Here is a 21,804-nt window from a genome sequence, read left to right on the forward strand (position 1 = left end):
GTCGACCGTGTCACAACTCTGGGTATAAATGGTCGGGCTAAGGATCTTATCTCATCCTTCCTGGCAAACCGTACCCAGACAGTAAGGCTCGGAGATTTTTACTCTCCCATCTCTGCACTCCCTTGTGGAGTCCCACAAGGCTCCTCGCTAAGTCCCATGCTCTTTAACATCTATGTAGCGGACTTAGCGAGGATAATAAAGGCCTATGGGATACAGTTAACATCGTATGCAGATGATACCCAGCTGGTGCTGGGTATCCATAAGGATGGCCTTACTGTAGCAGCCAACTTCCAGAAAGCCATGCTCGAGGTCAGTACCTGGATGGCCTTGAACTGTCTCAGGCTTAACTCGGACAAGACCGAGATCATGACCTTCGGAAAACTCTCCCCTGAATGGTCTCTCGGTTGGTGGCCAGATAAGCTTGGCCATCCACCTGTCCCAGTGGAAAAAGCCAGAAACTTGGGAGTGATTTTCGACAACAAGCTGGTCTTTGACCTCCATGTTAATAAGGTTGTGTCATCTTCTTTTTACATCTTGAAAAAGATTAAGAAGCTGCTACCTTATCTCCCTCCGTCAGCCGGGAAGACTTTGGTCTCTACCTTAGTCTTCTCAAAAATAGATTACGGGAATGCTCTCTTTCTCCACACTCAGAAACGTGTCATCATGAAGCTGCAATCTATTCAGAACGCGGCTGCTAGGATTCTTCTTAACATCCCTCGCCGCAAATCCACCACCTCTGGTATCCGCCAGCTTCACTGGCTGAGAGTTGAGAGCCGTGTCAAGTTTAAGGCCCTCTGTATTGCCTATAAGGCCTTACATGGCACAGGACCCAGATTCCTGATCGAAGCTCTTCAGCTCTATACCCCCAGAAGGCACCTTAGATCGGCCAATACCAGTCTTCTGTTGGTGCCACGTACAAGATCAGTCACCTGGGGTGATAGGCGCTTTCTGGTGGCCACTCCAAAACTTTGGAACCTTCTGCCATCTGCCATAAAAGCTGCTCCGAATCTGATTAGCTTCCGTAGGCTTCTGAAAACATGGTTGTTTAACCAGTGAGAAGACGGTAGGACGATGAACTTTGTTGCTCCACAGCGCCGAGACACCTTCGGGTATTTGTTGCGCTATAAAAGTTGCGTAAATAAATAAATAAATAAATAAATATATTTCCCCAATCAAAGCAAGGAAAAATCCCTTCTTGGAATTTTTGAGGAAATGTCGAGGCTTTGCAGAAGGCATGGTGATAATGGGAGGGGATTTTAGCAAGGGTTTTAATGGGAACCTCTACTCATCGGGCCATTGTAATAATACAAATATAGGGATTTCCCTAGACCTTTTACTATTAGTGGGACTGGTTGTAGGCGGGTGCCAAGTTCACCCAAAAGAGATGGACTTTACGTTTTAATTCCATATACACCATACGCATTTGTGAAAAACATCACATTTCTTCCTTTTGAACTATTGAGGATAGGCTCAAAAGCAGAACTAGGGATCATAACAAATTCAAACCACACCTTGGTCAAATTATAATTAAAAAGGCCACTAGAGACGGAAGATAGAAATAAAGATGAGTCATACATGATGCAGGAGCCAGAGCAGCCAGAGTATTAAGGACTACTGAGGAAATAATGATACACTAAGCATGTCTTGAAGCAAGTTATGAGACACTTTCAAAGCTGTCCTTTGTGGGAAACCTATGAACCTGGAAGTTGCACTAAACAGGAACAGAAGACTTGTTCAAACAAAGTTAGAGTTGAAGTTGATAGTGCAAACAAAAAATCCTGAACTAGATCAAATTTGAGAAAGGTGCCCAATATTAAAGGCCAGTTAAATATGATATTAGCAAATCTGAAACAGCCCTGGAAAGGAAAATATATCAACATGGCAACAATTCACTCAACTAATTAGCCAGAATCTTAAGAGTGATAAGATAGAAAGCAGTGAAACTGAGCATCAGTAGACTGAGTGGATACCTGGCATTTGGCGATAAGGAGACAAGAGCTGTTTTTCAGGACTGCAGTATTCCTAAATATAAGGCTGTGTAAGAGGCGGTATAAGATATGTCTGAATTTCTTCAAGCTGTCAAATAATCAAAGGATTGTACTGATTGAGCACTTCACAACAGAAATTACAAATTGATATACAGAGTATAAAATACTTCAAATCCTCTGGCCAGCTGGTTTTACAATCTCAGTTCAGCTAATGCCAGTACTGCCACATGTGTGGCAGGATTTATCAGAGGGGGGGGGCAGTGACTGAACCTATGGATGAAGGAGATATAGCAGTCCAACATAAACCAGATAGGGTCTGCAGTCCTGTCAGTATAGAGAACAATACTTTTTTAAACTGCAGAAACGAATAATAATGTTTACGTGTCATGGGAGGCCTAAAAGATAGTCATTGTATTGTCCATAGATAAGGGTTACCTACCCTTACAAAAATATCAGACATTACTTCAGGGGTGTTGAGAATCTTAATGGAATGGTTGATGAGAAAATCTGAGTAACAGTGAGTATACGTGGATAGAGCAGAGGCACGTAGGACAGTAGGGAATTTTTTTTAATGCTCCAAAGCAACACAACCGAAGAGGCTATAATTTAACGACATCACCAGTGTAACATTAGAGGTAGTGGACTCTGTGTCTATGACTCGTTGCTAGCAACATTTCCCTTTCCCCTGTCCATCATTGTATGGATTTCACATCTGCATAGAAAGGGATTTACTACAAAAAACAGGATACATTCTCAACAAAAATGGACTCTGTGATCTTTCAAAATTCCAATATGACAGAACTAGAATGGTTCAGCTGCCATCAATTAAGGCACTGGGTAACCTACCTAAACATTAAAGAGATTACAAAATGGCCACTAATATGGTTTGAGCTCTTGGTAACATAGCTATGAAATGGAAAAGGCACTGTATCTAAAATATACAAAATACTGACAATGCCACGAATACAAAACTTTAGAACAATATAGGAAAATACAAATATTACTGAGGAGAGCAGTGAGAAATCACAGATGAGTGAGACTTTGGAGGAACAAGCACCCATACAAACACATCTGTCTTATACAGATAATCCACAATTGAAGTTATGATGGATTAAAATCCAACACCTGACAAGATAGTTAAGATGGTGGAGAAAGCCAGGGATCAATGCTGGAGGGGCTGTTCTGAACCTAGAGACCCAATTCATATTTTGTGGAATTGCAGTAAGCTAAAAGTGTTCTAGAAAGAAGAGCTCGGCCATAAAAAATAGTAGGATTCCTGATACTGAAGGACCCAACAGTGCTAACAGTGGACTTGTACCATTTTGATAAGTTGTCCATTAAAAAGAGGTAGCCAAAACTCTGGGGTGGGGAACATTTGCCAATTATGAGTTGGGCCCTGGGAGTCCCTTAGGATAATATGCATTACTTGATGGAATCTGTAATTCCAGGTCTGATTTTCCTCTTAATTCCTCATTTTGGGTTACGTTTTCACCATCATTATCCTTGGTATCGTCATTCTTGTGGCACTTTTAACTGCTGTTACAGAACCCATTGGAATTAAAAAGTCAATAGTAATAAAGGCCTTAGAGCACTATCCAGTGTTGCAGTGAAAATAGTAATTGTGCCTCAATGGGAGCAAAACTCAACGCTTAAAGTGGTATAACAAATGTTGGGACACAATGCCAATGGAAATTATATAGATAAACCTAATAAAGGACAAATATGACTTCCTATTGCCATAGCTGGCTTTACTCACATACATTAATAGCTACTGTGGAGTGGTAATATTCCAAACAAAATGTAGACCTTTAAACATGTTTTAATAAGTTATAATATAGTTGAAGAAATTAATGTATCATATAACCTGAACCAGCATTACTAGCAATTTAAACAATTTTAATATGAGCTTGAACTGGCCTATCTCATTAAATGTACAAGAACTTTCAGGGGAAGTTTTTTGGAAGGAAGGGTAAGCTCTGGGACTTCTCTTGACCAGGCTTTATAGTAGTGGTTGATGGAATGCAATGCTAAGCAACACTGGGGTACAACCAGTTGCGGCTAGCGCAGGTAAGCACAGTCGGGCAGTTGGGTGGGGAGGGGAGGACAAACAACAGAATAGGGAAAATAATTAAATAAATAAAACCACTTACCTTGCACTTGTCGAGTCGGTGATGCGTCGAGTGCAAGGTACGTTGTTTTATTTATATATTTATTTTATTTTCCCTATACCATCATTTGTCACTTCAACCCCCAAAAGTCGCCTCACCCCACCACCCACTTTGCTTTTCTGCACTGGCCGCCAATGGGTGCAGCATGATTGTCAAATAGCTATACTTTACACTGCATTACAGAGATAGTTGTATTCTTGGCATATGAGGCCAAGAAAATGCATTTACGATATGATACTAGGGCACAGCCATGCCTAAACGTTTAATTCAAGACAATGTCTATCTTTTTAAACTCTCTAGGCCATATTTGTAACACATACTACCACTACCCATGAGAACCAACACCCAAGATGAGAAACATATACAGATTTCCATTATGGATGGTTGCCTGCCATTGTATGCTTCCTGAGGATCTTGAAGAGGGACTCAAGCTGGAAGGTTTCTCTGTCATTCAACAGTTTACTCCACTTATCATGCTTCTAAATGAAGAACATGGCACTGAGTTAATACTTCATGGCAACTTGACATGCTCAGTATATAGTGGCATGTATTCAATAACTGAATACTGCCCACATAAGGCTAATTGCAAAGTTCCCTCTGCTGACACACTGAACCCAGTCCAAAATGTTACAAATACTGAGACTACCGGTAACTCTATGTGACATAGTTAAGGGGGATCCCAGTGAGAAGTCTAAGGTTGCCTTGGGAATAGAGAAATTGCCTGAGCAATCAATAAGCTTGTGCCCAAATCCTTAATAGGCCCTATAGCTTTACCTCGAGTTTTGCCAAATTCAGCATTGCAAGTTCCCAGGTAAAATGTAACAGGGCCACTGACTTACTGTGGGTTGGCGGGCTTGTAATTGGCACAGCACTGTGTAACAGTTAGTACAATGGTTGTAGGTTATTCTTTGAGGATCAGCAGAATTACAAATACTCTGTTCAGATGGGGTAAAATATTAACAGAATCTGCAGCAACAATGTAACCTTTCTCTAGGGCTGGGCAGAACTTGAGGAGTTTTACTCCGTGGAATTCCATGGAGTTACCTAAAATTTTTCCGGAAGTGGTTAAATTCTGTTCCGTCGTACTGCTCGTGCTGATTATTAGCACCGGAAGCTTGTTCCACGTTGTTAAATCAGCACGAACAGAAGGCACTGCTTCTTTCTGCGACTCAAGTAGATTTTGTACTCCACTGGCAGTTTGCGCAAAGCAAGCAGTAGCTTTCTTATCGCGAGTGCTAGCAACCTGCTGTGACAGCCTGCATTAAGAAATCTCAATGGAAGGCAGTCTAGCACTTGGTTTTTCTCGCTCGCTCTTGCAACTGAAAGTTGGCGAGCTGTTCCTGAAAAAAACTCTGCCACACCGCTGTTGCCGAACGTCACACTCTAAGTGGAACAAGTGGGCAAAACTCTGCTAACTCTACTGCGATAGCTGAGTTTACCGCCCACCCCCTACATTTCTCACACAAGTGTATTTATGAATCTCACAATATGAACTCTCCTTGGAAAAGGAGTGAGCTCTGTGTGTAGCAATGAATGGCCATGTGAATGTTTTATTAGTACTTCAAGGCTTACCATGGTGTCAAATTGTATGGAGTTGAACTTTGCAATAACCATTTTTTTTCTTTTGTTTGTGCCTTTAGGATAAAACACTGTTCCATTTTGTGAGCAGTAGCTGTATTGACTGCAACCCAGCCGAAAAGAGGATTTTTATGAACAGATGCGACCCCTTGTCAGAAACCCAGCAGTGGATTTTTCAACATGTTAACATGACAGTTTTGGAACTATTTAATAACAATGGCGGATCCTAGAAAAAGTATTAAGAAATACAGATCATGGACTGCAAGCCAGCCAGAACCTGCGGTGAGAGGGGTCAGAAAATGGCTTGCCTTAGTCCAGAATGCAGGCTCTGAGGGTTGATGAAAGGCGGAGACATAGCCCTTGAACCTCCACTTATGAGTTTAGCCGAAGAGCTTGGACAAACTCACCAGCTGCTGTTCAGAACATTAGACCGAAGATTTCCTTGCTGGCCAAGGGGAAAATTATTTAAACTTATGAACTTGGATCTGCATTACCACAGTGGAATGGCATTCTAGAGTTTTCTCAGGTGAAATCCTGTTGTAATATGTAGCGACAAATGGACAATTTTTAGCCATCCGTATGGGACGGGGTGGGGGTTGGGAGTAGGGCAGAACGAACAGCATGACCGCAATGACTTGCAGGAATAAGGCACAGTAGAACAATGCTGATTGGGTGCTAGCAAAAATCTCAAGAATGAGGACTCGGTATATTTTGTAGAGCCATTTTTAATAAATAACTATTAGCTGTATGGACTTGCTTACTCAGCACTGTTACAAATATATTTTCAGATACCATTCTGATTTTGAAGCTGCAGACGTGAGCAATCTAAATAGAAACAGACTTGTTTATATCAGCACTTGATAAACACCAGATCTGTAGACAGATCTTACTAGCCCTGTGCATATGAAGAGGAATCGATTTTACCGGATTTACGAAGCAAACAATTGATCACAAGTGTATGCTTATCATTCAGTGTGCAGTTGCTTCCTTGGGATTCACTTACCAACAACAGATGCAAAAGAGCCAACTGCAGGAATCTGTGTTTACCTCCCTGTGATGTTTGAAACAGCATTGTTAATTTAGAGATGAAGAGAAACAAGGTGTGATGGGAGTGTGCTAAGGTTATCATTTTGTATATGCAAGTTTCTATTCAACTGTGCGACCAAACCATGACTTTTAATTTCCTAAAATGTTGTAAAGGTACATTTTCATTCTGCAACTGGCCCCCGGAATTGTGCGTGAAATCAAAAGGAAGCTTAGAATGTTTTGCATTACTCTGAGAAGTTGACAATTTGGAGGGCTTGGCAAACAGTGATGATATATTTGCAATGTAATTTAATAAAGTTTCATATCAAACTATATTTTTAGGTTGCACCTAACAGTCTTAAGAATCCCCGTCTTTTTAGTCAAGGGTCTAGAGTGAGGAAAGTATCACTGGTCTCTAGATTCAAAATTAATTCGGCTGTAAGGCACCCTATTTTATCTCTGGAGCAGAAACACTTTCAGTGTTATCAGGCCTAGGAGTGTCTCATTGTTCATCAAGATATAAGACATAAAGAGGATTCAGCATGCTAACCTTAACAAAAATAAAGGGAAATCAGGTTTGATAGAAATTTGCACAATATGTAGGGTCTCCGGTGATACAATAAACAGGATAGTGGAAAGACTCAGTGGGATTGGTGATGTATACTGACTGCTCTCTGTCTAAGTGAGCAAAGGGACTAAAAATTTGTTGGAAGACATGCTCCAAAAAACTGAAAATAGAACCACAGCTTCTAAGTCCTGTAAGGCATAAAGAGTAATGTCCAACTGTTGTAGTACTGTGTCCAATGCGTGGCAGCATATCAATCAGTGATTCAGAGATCAGTGTGTGGCAAGCAAGCTTCTATTTTTGCATATTGTACAAAAGGGGGTAGGACTGTGAACGAAAGAACAGACCAGCCTCATAATGCAACAGGTTTGGGAGCTCTTGGGAAATGAGTAAACTATTTTCAGGTATCTCAGAGAGTAGGTTAATCATGGGGATGCACATTGGGCATAATAGTACAAATTTCAAGTACAAGTAAATTGCATGAAGTTGGACAGATAAAGCCTAAAAAAAATCTATTATTCACACAACCTACAAAGGTTTGTGGTTACTGCACCACAACTAGGATTGGTTTAGAATTTAGTGTTGGTGTTTTGATAAAGCTGCAAGTTGACAAATATGCGTGTCTTTTGGAATAATACAATCATCGTGGGGACCCCACCAGTACAAATAGACTCCATTTAGCTGTGCTTTCTCTCTGCTGTATTGAAGTCAGTGTGGATGAATTGTCTGGGAATCGATGTGCTTACATTTATTTTGCTGCAAGTGTTTGGATTAGTATTGCTGGAGGTGTGGACCTTTAATTCCAGCGGTGAAAAGTCAAGAAAATGGTTGTTAAAGACAGCAATGGTGCACCTACCAATGCTCTCTGTTGACTCAGAAGGGTTCAAAGAAGATCACTTATAAAATATATGGGGATTAGTACAATAAAAACAATTACAAACTGAATCCTTTAGCAAATACAGATTATGGGGAGGAATGATTTTAGAGCCATAGATGAAATTCCAAGATGAGAAGTTAAATGCTGAAGTAATGAGTGAACGCTCAGCAGCGATTACTGCCAGAACAATAAGTGACACAATGTTTATATTGAATCAAGCCACCACTTGTACCTCATTCCCAGGTGGCATCAAACTACACATTTTCCTAAGATACTTACTCAGACAATTTTTGGTCACTAGTGTAGAGACAGGTGAACTAATGTGCCATCAGGGGTACCAGAGAGAATTTGCTGGCAACCAGAAAACCAATGCAACAATTAATCTTCCATATGTATTTCTAGAAGACTGTAACTGAATGGTACCTAGATAGCATGAGTGAGATATGTTCACTTCAGAAACATTTTGTTTGTTTTGACTTGCTATCATGTTGCCTTCTTCCTGTAACCATGAGACATTTCACAGCACAAAAAACTGTTGAAAAGTGTTTGTTCGCAGTCGACCTACTGCCCATCCTGCTTGGAGATATTTCAATTTCCTACGGTTTTATTCTTTGTTTAAAACACATTTACCTTAAAAACTGCTCGGAACCATGCACAGATATCGACAACTAAGGAGTTAAAAAACATCAGTACAGTTGTTACCAAGCACTATACTTTGAGCCATTTTGTTTTATGTCTCTTTCTTATCTATCTCAACCAAAGTAGTGAGTGCTTAGTAAATAAATATACTTTTGATTTTCACTTTCTGTCCTGGTTTTGTGTTTATCGATTTTTCATTCCTATCTGCTGATCATAGACACCTATGTTTTTGTTCAAGTAGTCAAATTTCAATGTCACCTGCGGATGGACCTTCACTACAGATCACCCACTCAAGGCAGCTTGCCCTTTCTTTCTAAGTTGAAAAAAGAGCTGAGCACCCGAATCACAGATCTCAGGTGGAATCATTAGGATATTCAGTAGTAAACAGATAGGTGTGCATGGTCCCCATGCTGCTGTGACAGATGGTCAGTAGGATTGTGCACCAAGGGCCAGATGTAGGTAAGTTAATTTTACCGATTCATAAATACCGAATTTTACCGATTCGGTATTTATGAATCGGTAAAATAGAAGGGGGGAGATGTAGAAAGAATCGGTAATTGAATTACCGATTCTGTAAGAATCTGTATTTACCGAATCGGTAAATACCGATTCGGTAATGCCCATTGATTCCTATGGGCTTCAATGCCTATAGGAATCAATGGGCATTACCGAATCGGTATTTACCGATTCGGTAAATACCGAATTTTGCAAGGGTGCAGGGGGTGTCACTTTGACACCCTCTAGCACCCCGATTTAAGGCATGTGTGACATGTGGCACACAGATATGCCCTAAGGGCATGTCCGTCTGTCACATGCCATAGGTGTGCATGCACACATGTGCATGCACACCTGGAATCGGTAGTTTACCACCCAATTGGATTGGGTGGTAAAATACCGATTCGGTAAGGCCTGTGGGACTCAGAAGAGTCCCACCTACATTTCAAAATTACCGAATCGGAAAAATACCGATTCGGTATTTTACCGATTCGGTAAATGTACCGAACCGGTAAACTAGGCCACCTACATCTAGAATAGCCATTTACCGGTCGGTAAATGTCTACCTACATCTGGCCCCAAATCTTTAACAGAAGTGGAGATCTGTATCTGAGAGAGGTAGATGCACGGATCACAATATGATAACTTAGTGGCTGTTTATCTTTTGAGAGGGGGGTATCATTTTGTTTCCACTTAACAGTATTTTGAGAAATGTATTCACGTTTCTTGGATTATCAGTACAAAGTTAGCCTGGGTATGATAATCAGAGGACAATTAATACTTTGAGTCATGTAACTATGCAACTATTTGTTGTCTTTAGTTTATTTTTCTGAGATAATGCTCCACTCAAAGGAAACGAAAGTGAGAACGACTAACTTGGCAGTGGTGGGTCCCCTCTGTCTGTATGTTTATATTGTGGCTGGTACTGTGTTTTCTGGAAATTACTGAGTATATCAAAGATGTTTTGTCCCTCAAGAATCTATTAATGTGTATTTTTGCGTGGCTTAAGCAAGTGTTGACGTATCCTGTTTTTAAATAAATCATGGCCGCGTTTTGCACCTGCCTGTTCTTTTTGTTCAAGGTTATTAATCGCCTTCATCGGATCTGAAAGAGAAAGTGAAGAATGAGCGACTAGCTGCGACTACGAAAAATATGGAAACACGTCAAGGGCAGCGTTCCTTTGATGTTCACTGTTTCTCATGTCTCTAGCCACCCTCCAGTGCTTCGACTGAAAGTGTCTCGTCTTCTGCGGATGTTGTTATTAAGAAATGCTAATGTATAATTTATAGCCACAATTAAAAAGCACTTTTACTCGGGTGTCACAACACATTGACAACTAAATGGGGCTGTGATTTGGAACACAGTGTACAGCAGCGCGATTTAGTGTCACTCGAGGAGAGCCGACGCACATCTTTGACGTAGAATACCAACGCGCAGAACGCAAGGAAGGCTAGGTTTGTTTCACCTTCATCAGGCGCGCGGCAGAGGACCCCCGCGGATCCAGGCTCTTGCGAGCCTCCCTTCATTAGACGCCTCTCTGTGGAATGATGCGGCTCAGGAAGGATAATCAAGCTAGCATGATCACGTCTGGCAGATGATTAACGTGTTATTCAGAGTAATTTTTTTTGTAATTTCCAGCAATTTTTACTTTTTTTAAACTTCATATGTGAGTGATTGAATGCCAGCACGGTGGCTCAGTGAGTAAAAGCTCTCCTCTGACATCTCAAATGCCTATGAGGCACGATAGAAATACTACAGTACAGTACAACACAGCGACCTGAAGGTGACAAGTTGGACTATCCGTAATGTAGACTCTGACTTCGATTATTCCGAGATAAATAGATTGAGTACTGTTACATTTCTCCTTTAGATCATAGTTTTTAGACCTGACAGCCATGGGGGGAGGGGTGTCTTCTTTCAAACATTTTTCCTACTCACCTCCTGTTGTTGAAATCGTTTTTTGTTGCCTTTAGGACTCTGCAATATACCACTGCTAATCAGTGCCTGCGCTCAATTCTTAAAACATAGTAATAGTGGTCTACACCAGATTGGCACATTTAATTAACTAATACTCTCTAGTAAAGTCATAGAACATGTACCCAGGGCATGTAAATTGAATGTTACCAGTGGGCCTGCAGCACTTATTGTGCCACCCGTTTAAGTCGCCCTTTAAAAGTCTTAGGCCTGCCATTGCAGCCTGTGTGGTGGCTTAAACAGACAATTCGACCTGACAAAATGATCCTTTTGTTAGGGCTAAACCTCCATTTTGTATATATATATATATATGTCACCCCTAAGGTAGACCCCAATCTGCCCCTTGTTTGGGAACAGGTAAAAATGTCATGTTTGGTCGCAAAAATATTGCAATTTAAAATATTCTTTAATGGTAAAGTCTGATTTAAATCACAATCCTGAAAAGGCAATTTTTAGAAAGTTGGCATTTTCTTTTCCAAACCATTTGGTTCTACTGTATCCTGAGTTACATGACTGTGAATAGAGCGGCAGCTGGTCTTTGTGCATACTCCCAGACAGTGAAAGGGGGACTATTTGTTGGCAGGATGGGCCATCCTGCAATGATGGGAGGGTGGAGCTTTTCACTAGCCCCACTTACATTTCACAGGGAATGCCTCAGCACATTCATAAATAGCTTGACGCCAGTCCTTGGTCCTTTGTCATCCTTGAACTCTTGGAGCCTGAGTAGGAGATGAAGGTAATTCCAGAATCAGATGTGGGGGAAGTCAAGATGTTTTCTCCCACATCAAAGGCTGGCACCAGGTATGGAAATTGAACCCTCAGACCAAATCTTCAGTACATTCCTGGACCTGAGGACAATATAGAAGACGAACTGCCCTGTTGATTGAGGCCTGCCCTTTTCCCTAGAGGACTGCCCTGCTTCTTCGGGCCTGTCTTGTTCTTTAGAAGACTGCCCTGCTGCTTGAGACCTGCCTTGCTCTCTGAGAAGGAAGATTGGGACTGAGCTCTTCATTCTGGGCTAACCTGAGGGATTACTATGCTCGTAGTTGACTGACCTCCTGTTCTGAGCTACAGAGGGACACTAAGCTCCAGTCCTCTGCCCAAAAGTATCTAAAGCCTGATACTAGCCCTTTGTCACCCCAGGCTTCTTGTAGCCTTGGCCATGGAAAGGAACCAGGTATGAGGGTAGCCTAGGAAATTCCTCCACTTCAAAGGATGGCACCAGGTATAAATATTGTACCACCTATGTTGCTCTTTAGTACACCACTGAACCAGTGGACATTACAGAAGATGGACTGCTTTGTTCCCCAGAGAACTGACCATCTGCTTGAGGCATGTCTTGTTCCTAAGAGGACTGCCCTGCTGCTACCAGGGCTTGCCTTGTTCTCCAGAAGACTGCCTTGCTGCTTGAGGCCTGCCTTGTTCCCCAGAGTACTGTTCTGCTGCTACAGACCTGCCTTGCTCTCTGAAAAGAAAGATTGGACCTGTTCCCTTTATCTCAGGCTAACCTGAGTGTCCCCAAGAATCAATTGGCTTACCTCCCGTTCTGAGCTACAGAGACACAACAAGCTTCAGATGCCTCTCTGGGACTGTCCAGTTGACCTGCTGCAAATGGCATCCTCGACCTGCATTTAGACCTATATGGACCTGTCTGAGCCCTTCTGGCCTCTGCTGGAGTGTGTTCCCGATCCACAAGAGGTGCCTCCCCATTTACTGGATCCTTGACTGGCATCAGTTCAGCTCCTCCTGTGAAATCCTAAAGTTTGAACTCTGCATGACAGACTTTGATAAGGTAACTTTTTCATCAGTACTAACCTGGTCCCTGTATCCGCACTCCATAGTGGTCAGCTTGAACTTATGGCTTTGTCCCTGTCTAGTGTGACCAGATTCCCACAGTTAATGTGTTTTTGCTTCTCAGCACTGTTTTTACTTAAAGATTATATCTCTGGTTGTAGTGATTGCATTTTTGTCATTATTTCTAAATTGATGTGGGATATCTCTTTTGTTGTGGCTTCACTTTTTTACTGTTTGTGTGCTACATTGCACAAATACTTAACACCATGCATCCAACTGACTGCATTTGTGCCAAGCTCCCAGAGGATTAATTACTTATTAATTTAGTAAATTTTGTGGTTCGCCCAGGCAAGAATTGTGATTGGTTCTTGAGTAGCTTTAACACTCTCTTTAACCAATAAATAACCCAATTTCCTGCAAAAGTGCTGATGCATTTTTTCAAAGATTAAAAATGAAATCTACCAAAAGCAGGATGTTTCATGAATCATATTTGTAAACTAGATTAGATGCAGTGAGAGTGCTTACATTGAAGCAGTTAATTAGTTTTGGTGACATTTATGGTCAGTTTAAAAAATATCTGTAATGCTTTTTTCATAACAATACAAATAACCAATGCAAGCAATCAGTTATCAGTTATTAAGGTAATTAGGGGGCAGTTGAGTATACCAGATATATAATCATAGGGATGTGCAGTTGCTTGGGCTGTCAGACAACTCATGGTACAGACACATACGTCAGGTCTGGAGGACCATTGCCCCTGCATCCGTACAACTCCTAGGTATCTCGGCACATTGCAGTCTACTGCCAGTTGTAGGCCACTCATGCCTGGAGTGCGTACATTAAGTGAGTTGCATGCCTATGGCGGCCACACATCCGACTTGCTTTCTAGTTTTTCAATAAAATCAACCCACTTATCATATCTCTCCCCCTCCCTCATCTGATGCCATTTGGCAGACTGGACAGTTACCTCTGCCCTAGCCCATTTCAGCAGGTCAGTTTTCCATCCCTACAGTGGGGGTGCTGTTGTGGACCTTCACACAATGGTGATTCCTCACTTTGACAACACCAGGGTTAGAATCCCAAAACCATGAACGTGTTTGTACTTCATTGATGTTGGGTGCACACATAGTAATGTCTGAACTGGGTTCAGATAAAGGAGTCCCCAATCAACTCCCCCACATAATGCAACACTTATTCAAGCATCTGGTGATCATAGGGCAGTGCCATAGCATGCTTGGAAAATCAGCTTCCACATGAGCACAACGGGGGCAAGCAGGGGACACACAACTATGTGCATGTGCTCCACCCTTTTCGGTATCAGGTAAGTGTGCTGTAGGATATTAAACTGGGTTTACCACAGCCTGACACTCATTGATACCTTTTTTACCAACTCCAGGCACTTTTTCTAGACAGTCAGGGTCAATTCTCATCACATTCTAGTTTCCCACCAAGTTTTCAACTGTTTTCCCCCCGGTTTCGGCAACTGGCTCTGCAGTGTACCATAAATATGAGTGACCGTCTTGAGTTGGTGGCCATGAGTCAGCAATACTGTCAGACCTAGGGCTGACTCAGGCACCCTTTGTGGAGCCCACCAAAGTGTCTCTGCAGAGTGGACAGTGCCCCAAATAGCAGGTAGCATCCTGGGCTCAACCTGTATGTTTCGTGCACATTATCAAACGTTCGCCAGTGCCCATTCTCAGCCATGTCACTTGAGCACGTCACCCCACCTCTGTTCCACCCTCCATCAGAAATTGGGATTTCATATGCCGTGTCTCTGGGAGTGACCAGATTGGTAGGTCCAGCGAGTATGGTTACTGTCCCCCTGTGCAAGGACATATTTTTTCCAACATACCCCGGCCACTTTTAATAACTTATGGTCTGTTCTGGTAGCCAAGGCCGACCCATTAGGTAGTCCAGAATTGTAAACTCTCCCAATTCCCCCAGCACATCCTCACTTTCCTGCCTCTTTGGTCCCACCAGCCAGCTTGCAGCCCATTGTAATTGGCCTGAAGCATAGTATAACTGATAGTTGGGCGCTCCCAGTCCCCCATTATACAGGGGAGTGTATGTCTTCGTAAAGGCCACTCTGCATCTATCAACTCCCCAGATTATTGACATTAGCAACTGCAGCTCCCCAAAGAAGGTGCTGGGAGCCAATTATGACTGAAGACTTAAGACAGGTAATAAGCAGTTTGCTGGCTGAAAAGGCCCCAGGGGCTGACGGATTGACGGCGGCATTTTACTAGGAATATGCAAATATACTGGCCCCTAGACTACTGCATGTATTTCTGGAGGCAATGGAAACTGGTATACTGCCTCCAACGCTTCGCGATGCCACTATCATAACCATAATATAGCCGGATAAAGACCCAGTCAATCCGGATTCATATCGTCCATTATCCCTAATAAACTTGGACGCCAAAATATACGCCAAGTTACCAGCAAACAGATTGCAACTCATGCTACCCCAGATAGCGTTACCAGATCAATCAGGGTTTATACCAGGGCGGTCCACGGCACATCATTTGAGAATGATTTTTGGCACGCTACATTATCTAGCCCCCCATGTACTGGCCATTGCGGCACTATAAAACGCCACAAAAGCGTTTGACTCTCTAGAATGGAAATTCCTATTTACTTTACTGACTCGAATGGGTCTTAGCCCCATATTCATCAGACAGATTCAAGTACTATACACGGGCCCAACAGCGTGAGTTAAGGTTAATGTGCAGATATCTGAACCGTTCGCTATTACGAGAGGACGATACAAGGCTGCCCACTGTCGCCATTACTATTCGCCATCGCTACGGAACCGCTGGCTGCCAAGCTAAGGCAATATTATACACAAAAAAGCATCTGGTTCATGATGAGGGGCCTTTTAATATCTACATATGCAGACGACATGACGATATATCTGACTAATCCCAGGGAGAATTTTGACACGGTTATGAGGGAACTGATTAGATATGGGGGTCTGACTGGGATCCAGATTAACTGGTCAAAATCGGTTATGATGCCACTAATAGATGACACAATCCAGTTTGATTCGCAATTCCCGATACAGTGGACAGAAGGGGAGACAGGATACCTAGGTATTTGGATCAGTAGATCAATGCAGGAAATATGGCTAGCTAATTATGGCTAAGCAATAGATTGGCTGGAAAGCAAAATTCGATGATGGAAGAAGCTGCCACTGTCGTGATTGGGGAGAATAGCCATTATGAAAATGGTTATATTGCCTAAACTACTTTATTTATTTGTGAACATCCCTATGCCGCTGAACGCAAACTTTTTCAAATGACTACGGTCAAGCATTACAGAGATGATCTGGGCGGGCAAGCAACCTCATGTCTCCTGGAAGATATTGACGCTGCCATTTACGCAAGGAGGGCTAGGCGCTCCAGATTTTTTACTATATGCCTACAGTTTGCAGCCACAGTTTTTTTTCATTTTTGGCACCACCCCACGCCATTGCAGTCCCATGTTGCGATAGAAACGGATAGTTGAGCCCCTTTCATTGAACACGGCTGTATACGTGCCCCATAAAAGTCTACAACAGGAAATAGATACGGTAGAGACAATGAGATGGGCATGAAAAGGTATTGTGAAAAGAGCGCAACAAGAAGTATTATATGCTCCCTTTATGCCCATAGGAGATAACCCTTTGCATCGCCCCTTATTGGACAAGGCAATCAAGTTAAGAGTGAAAGCACACAAATTGGAGATAGGCAGTGATCTCTTCCCAAATGGCAAATTTTTAACTATAACACAGATGTGCGAGTCACGGACGCCCACTGCATCTGATATGCTGTTGTATTACCAGATCAGAGCAGCATGCAAATCCAGATTTGCTGAGTTCCCTAGTGCACCACCCACACTATTAGCACTGGATTATGTTCTCATTAATCCATCTCCACGCAAATGAATCGCACGCATATGCACCATAACACAGAGGAAATACCCAATTACCTGTACTACATCCAAGGAGGACTGGGAGAGAGATGGCCCTATAACTATCACGGACAGTCAATGGCAATTCTGTTGCTCCCAGTTGGAGCAGCTATCAACCAACTATAGGCTAAGACTAACGCACTTCAATTTTCTACATAGATTATACTGCACACCGTCACAGATACATCGCATGGGGTTACACCCAGATGCAAGGTGCTGGAGATGTGTTACACAGGTGACCACTTTTGCTCACTTAGCCTGGTATTGTGGGGCGATATAGCAATGTTGGGTGGATATATTTAAACATACAAGTCATATAATAAATACCACGATACTGGATACGCCAATGATGGGATTTTTGGGATATGTAAAGGACGTCACGAAAGAATGCAGCAAGCTCACGGCTATGCTCCTGCTACTAGCGAAGAGACAGGTGGCCATACACTGGAAAAAACAGACCCCCCCCACGATTGCAGGATGGATAAGGGCTGCATTGGTGATTTTGTTGCAAATGTACAACTAAGGTATAGCTTATTGGTTGGACAGGATGGCAGTGGATGGGGAGGGAGGGGGAGTGCTGGTTACCGTTAGAGTTAATAATTGGACAATTCAGATTTAGCAAGTATACACAGCATAAAGAAGGGACATTGCGTACTGATCGATTATCGCTGCCTGCCCATGGGATTGTTGGCAAATACAGCTGTGTAAAATAACCTTAATGATTGCGCTGCTGGCCTCAGGGTTGTAGGCAAATAGCTGTGTACCTTGACGTATTTTTCAATAAACACTGTTTAAAAAAATAAATAATAAAAAAAAGAAGGTGCTAGGCAATAACACCGGCAGTGCTGAGAAAAGATATAAGAGACTGGGCAAGAGCTACATATTGAAGACTGCAATTCTCCCCATGGGATAGGTTGGCAGTTGGGTCCAGAATGACAGTGAGTGTAGGCCTTTGTGACAACCCATCCCAGATTACCATCAATGAGGTGTCGGTCACAAAGGTACACCGCAACATCCAAATATTTAAACTTGTCTAGGCACCAGCAGAGCACAGTGGACAGGTGCAGTTGCTCTATTCCTTCCGGCATGTTGAGCATAGGGAACATGCACAATTTGTCCTAATTCACCCTGAGACCCGACATTGACTCATCATGGAGTTCAACCAGAAGAGGTACATTAGTGTTGTCTCCTCGTAAATGAATCAGTGCATCATCAGCATAGAGGGAGACGTTATGGGTCTGCCACCCAATGACGATTCCCCATTCTGGGCCTTTGAATTGCAAAAAGGATGCCAGACGTTCCATGGCCAATGCACATATTATGGGGAGAGCAGACAGACCTGTTTAGTGCCCCTTTGTGTGGCTATGGGAGTCTGAAATCTCTGTGTCGGTGCGCACCCTGGCCAATGGATCTTTATATAAGGAAGAATCCAACCTTTGAGATTCCCGCCTCACTACTAGCTTGCTGAGGGACAACTCCACATATAAATACATTTTCAATATCCAGCAATGCCACCCAACACTGGGTGGAACTATGCTTGGCTCAGTCCATAATGCAAAACAGCTATCTACGTTTAAGGAATGTGCTCCTGCCAGGGATAAACCCCTTCTGGTCAGGGTATATATCATTGTTTACTCTATAGGAATTAACTGGATGCAAGTTTCTCAACACCATATAGTCTGTCTTCAAAAGGGGGAGTGGCCTGTAAGGAGTACAATTGAGGGGATCTCTCCCAGTATTGGGCAGAACTACTCTCATTGCCTTATTCATGTAGGACGGTAAAGTTCCCCTGTCTCTGGCCCCCTGATATTTGTGTAGTAAGTGCTGACCCAGTCCTGTGATATATGCCCAGTAAAACTCCACTGGAAAGCCTTCAGTCCCAAGGGACTTGCCACGTGTCATTTGTGGCCACCCTAATTTCTTAGATCAAAACGGGGGCCTCCAGTTCCTGCCTTTGGGTCTCCGTAAGGGCTGGTGTGGCCACTCTGGACAGGTACTGCTACAAATCATCCATGGGAACCTCTGGGGGAGCTGCATATAGTCAATTATAGTAAGAGTTCTGTTGTGTGTTTGCTCGTGCCATGTGAGGAGCACTTGGGGCATTAATCAGAGTTTTTTGCATTTTTGACTTCAATAGCCAAGTGACAATAATGCCTCCTTATCACCCCTCACATCTTGAGGGGCGATATATTCCTTCTAATCCAGATTGCAGCTCCGTTAAAGCATCTAGATGTGCTCCTTCTGCAACTCCCTCAGATCTGGGACCACTCCCTCATTTTCCCCATCATGGAATTCCATGTCCCTGTGGCTACCCTCAAAGAACATAAGAATTTTGCAGGGCACCTTCTTAGCACCCACTGCCTCTGAGAGACTTATCACCCTTAAGACTACTTAAACGTGTCACATTTCACCCCGGGATCAGCGGCTGTGCCCTCATTATCAGTGAAGTACTGTTGTAGGGCCAACCTTATCTGATTGCAAATATTGGATCTTGAAGCGTTGCCAATGGCAGACACCCCACTAGTATCCTGGAACATGGGCTTCCCCAGTTCATGGTAATTAACAATGGGTTATGAACCAACACCATACGTGCCAAATATTCTGACCCCACCAGCCTTGCACATGGCTCCACTGTCCCAAAGGCCATATCAATTATGTTGAGCAACTAGTGTTCTCATAAGTAATGGGAAAATTCCTTACTGGTAGAGTGCAGACCTGCCATAATTCTGTGACCTGCGTATGTGCAGCCCACTGCCATAGCATTTGAGTGTTAGCTGATGCCTATGTATCTAAAACGGAAGTATGTGACCTATCCAGCCACATATTCTACACATAGTTATACTGTCCACACCACATAGTTGTACAAATGCAGCGTGGTAAAAAAAACTGGGGTAGGCGAAATATATAAAGGGGACTGGTTGGTATTCAGAGTAGACAGTGTCACCAGAGGCAGAGGTGCTTGGTCTAAATTGCCCTCAAGTACCACATACCAACCTTTTGGGTCTATCCTGGTATGTCTTGCAGTAAATGGTACACCAGGTACTACCAAAATCGGTACACCTCAGGCATAGCCCAACTAGGTGGTGCTCTAAACATTGCCCGCCAACTTCGGCCAATTTCTGTAGTTTCCCTGTCATCAAATGCGTCTACAGCTCAAACAAAATGTACATGCATAAGTTTAAGGTAAGTGTATACTTTGTAATGTTTCGCCTACGTAGCCATGCCATGGACATTCCGCATCAGGAAGAGAATCCTGCAAATTTTCCATTTCATCACATGGTGGGATCCCATCCTCATCCCCCAGCCTACCTTTACCAAGCCACCCTTTTTGCGTAATGACCTTTGCTTAAAGTCTACAAACATACAGTCACACACTAACCCCAAAAGCCCCCTCTCCACAATCTAAGCTACAGAACAGTCTGAGTCAAATAAAAACTGCACATGGAACATGTGCAAGCTAACCATTCCACTTGGATTGTGGAGTGACATGGTACTATACAGCACTGAAGATCCCACCCGCATGTCAACCAAGCACCATGAATGTTCCCCCAGCTACAGATGACAACGTCAAAGTAAGAAGACTCCAGCACTGGAGTCCGCAGCCAGAACACACTGGTTCATCTTGACATACCACTGGACTCACCAGTCCCATCAAGTTGCATGTTCAGCCATCATTGGGTTGATGTGATGTCAGATCCCACCCTCAAGGACTCCACAAGCTGATTGATAGTGTATTGATCTGGGAACATGGGTGACCTCAACCCTGAGTCCCGATCTTCTGACTCTAACAAGTCCTTGTCCCTCCATCTCTGCCACCACTTGTGCTCTTTCACATGCTGCTTGTTCTTTTGATGGTTTGTGTTGGGTCCTCTGGTCGGTATGTCAGTGCACCCTCGCAGGGAGCCAACCACTCCCCCCCATTGCCCGCCACCAGTGGCAGTAGCGTCACTCCCCTGGTCTCCAAGCAATCCTATGCTTCCTGCGGCATCTGAAAGAAAAGTGATTTTTCACCATCCTGTATTCGAAGATGCACCTGGAATAACAATACATATTTGATGTTCAGTCATCATAGTTGGCATTTGATCTTCATAAACGACTTGCACTTCCTTTGCTCATCTGCAGTATAGTTAGGAAACACTTTCAATTTGCTTTTTTCAACCTGTCAGAGACCCTTGTTGCATGCTAACTTCAGGATGTTGTCCCTGTCCCTGTAGTTGAACATGCGTGCCACCAATCAGCGTGGAAGAGCACTGTACGGAGGCCAATAACCACTGAAAAAAAAAATGTCTTGCCACCCAGGACCGGGGTTTCCCGACAGTTTTCCAAGTACAATTCCATACTTGGGCAGTCCACCCATTCAGGCAGGCCCACCACCTGAATGTCAGTGTGTGGATTATGGTCCTCTGCTTTTAGTTGTAGTTGATGGACCTCTTCCTTTAATGTCACAATATTCGCCTGAGTCTCTACAAGGGAGGGACAGATCATTGCCAGTGCCGTTTCTGTTGTGCCCATGCAATCCCAGAGCTTCCGTTAGTCGTTCTGAAGTAGACCTACCTCCACAACCAATTTATCCATCTTGGCGCCACAAGAGGTTTAAACATCCAGTGCATCCTGCAGCAATTCAGCACATTTATCAGAATGTTCTTGCAACCTGCTCTCTAGGGCATTTCGCTTACAGTATTGTAACATCCCCCCAGGCCCCACCTCCCTGACCCACAGTCTTCGATTTCACCATCTTCTCCTGGCAGG

At 43.2% G+C, this 21,804-nt stretch overlaps 1 protein-coding gene across 1 annotated transcript in view; it reads left to right on the plus strand.

The window, feature by feature from the left end:
• Window positions 1–9,003, plus strand: part of GALNTL6 (polypeptide N-acetylgalactosaminyltransferase like 6) — a 2,516,565-nt gene extending 2,507,562 nt beyond the window's left edge. Inside the window, exon 14 of the mRNA XM_086962433.1 lies at window positions 5,797–9,003. Within this exon, the coding sequence (XP_086818559.1) occupies window positions 5,797–5,964 (168 nt within the window). The 3' untranslated portion in view covers window positions 5,965–9,003. The remainder of the gene's footprint in view (window positions 1–5,796) is intronic.
• The last annotated feature ends 12,801 nt before the right edge of the window (window positions 9,004–21,804 follow it).

The sequence above is a fragment of the Lissotriton vulgaris genome, chromosome 3_1 (assembly GCF_964263255.1).
Source record: "Lissotriton vulgaris chromosome 3_1, aLisVul1.2, whole genome shotgun sequence".
Classification (NCBI taxonomy): domain Eukaryota; kingdom Metazoa; phylum Chordata; class Amphibia; order Caudata; family Salamandridae; genus Lissotriton; species Lissotriton vulgaris.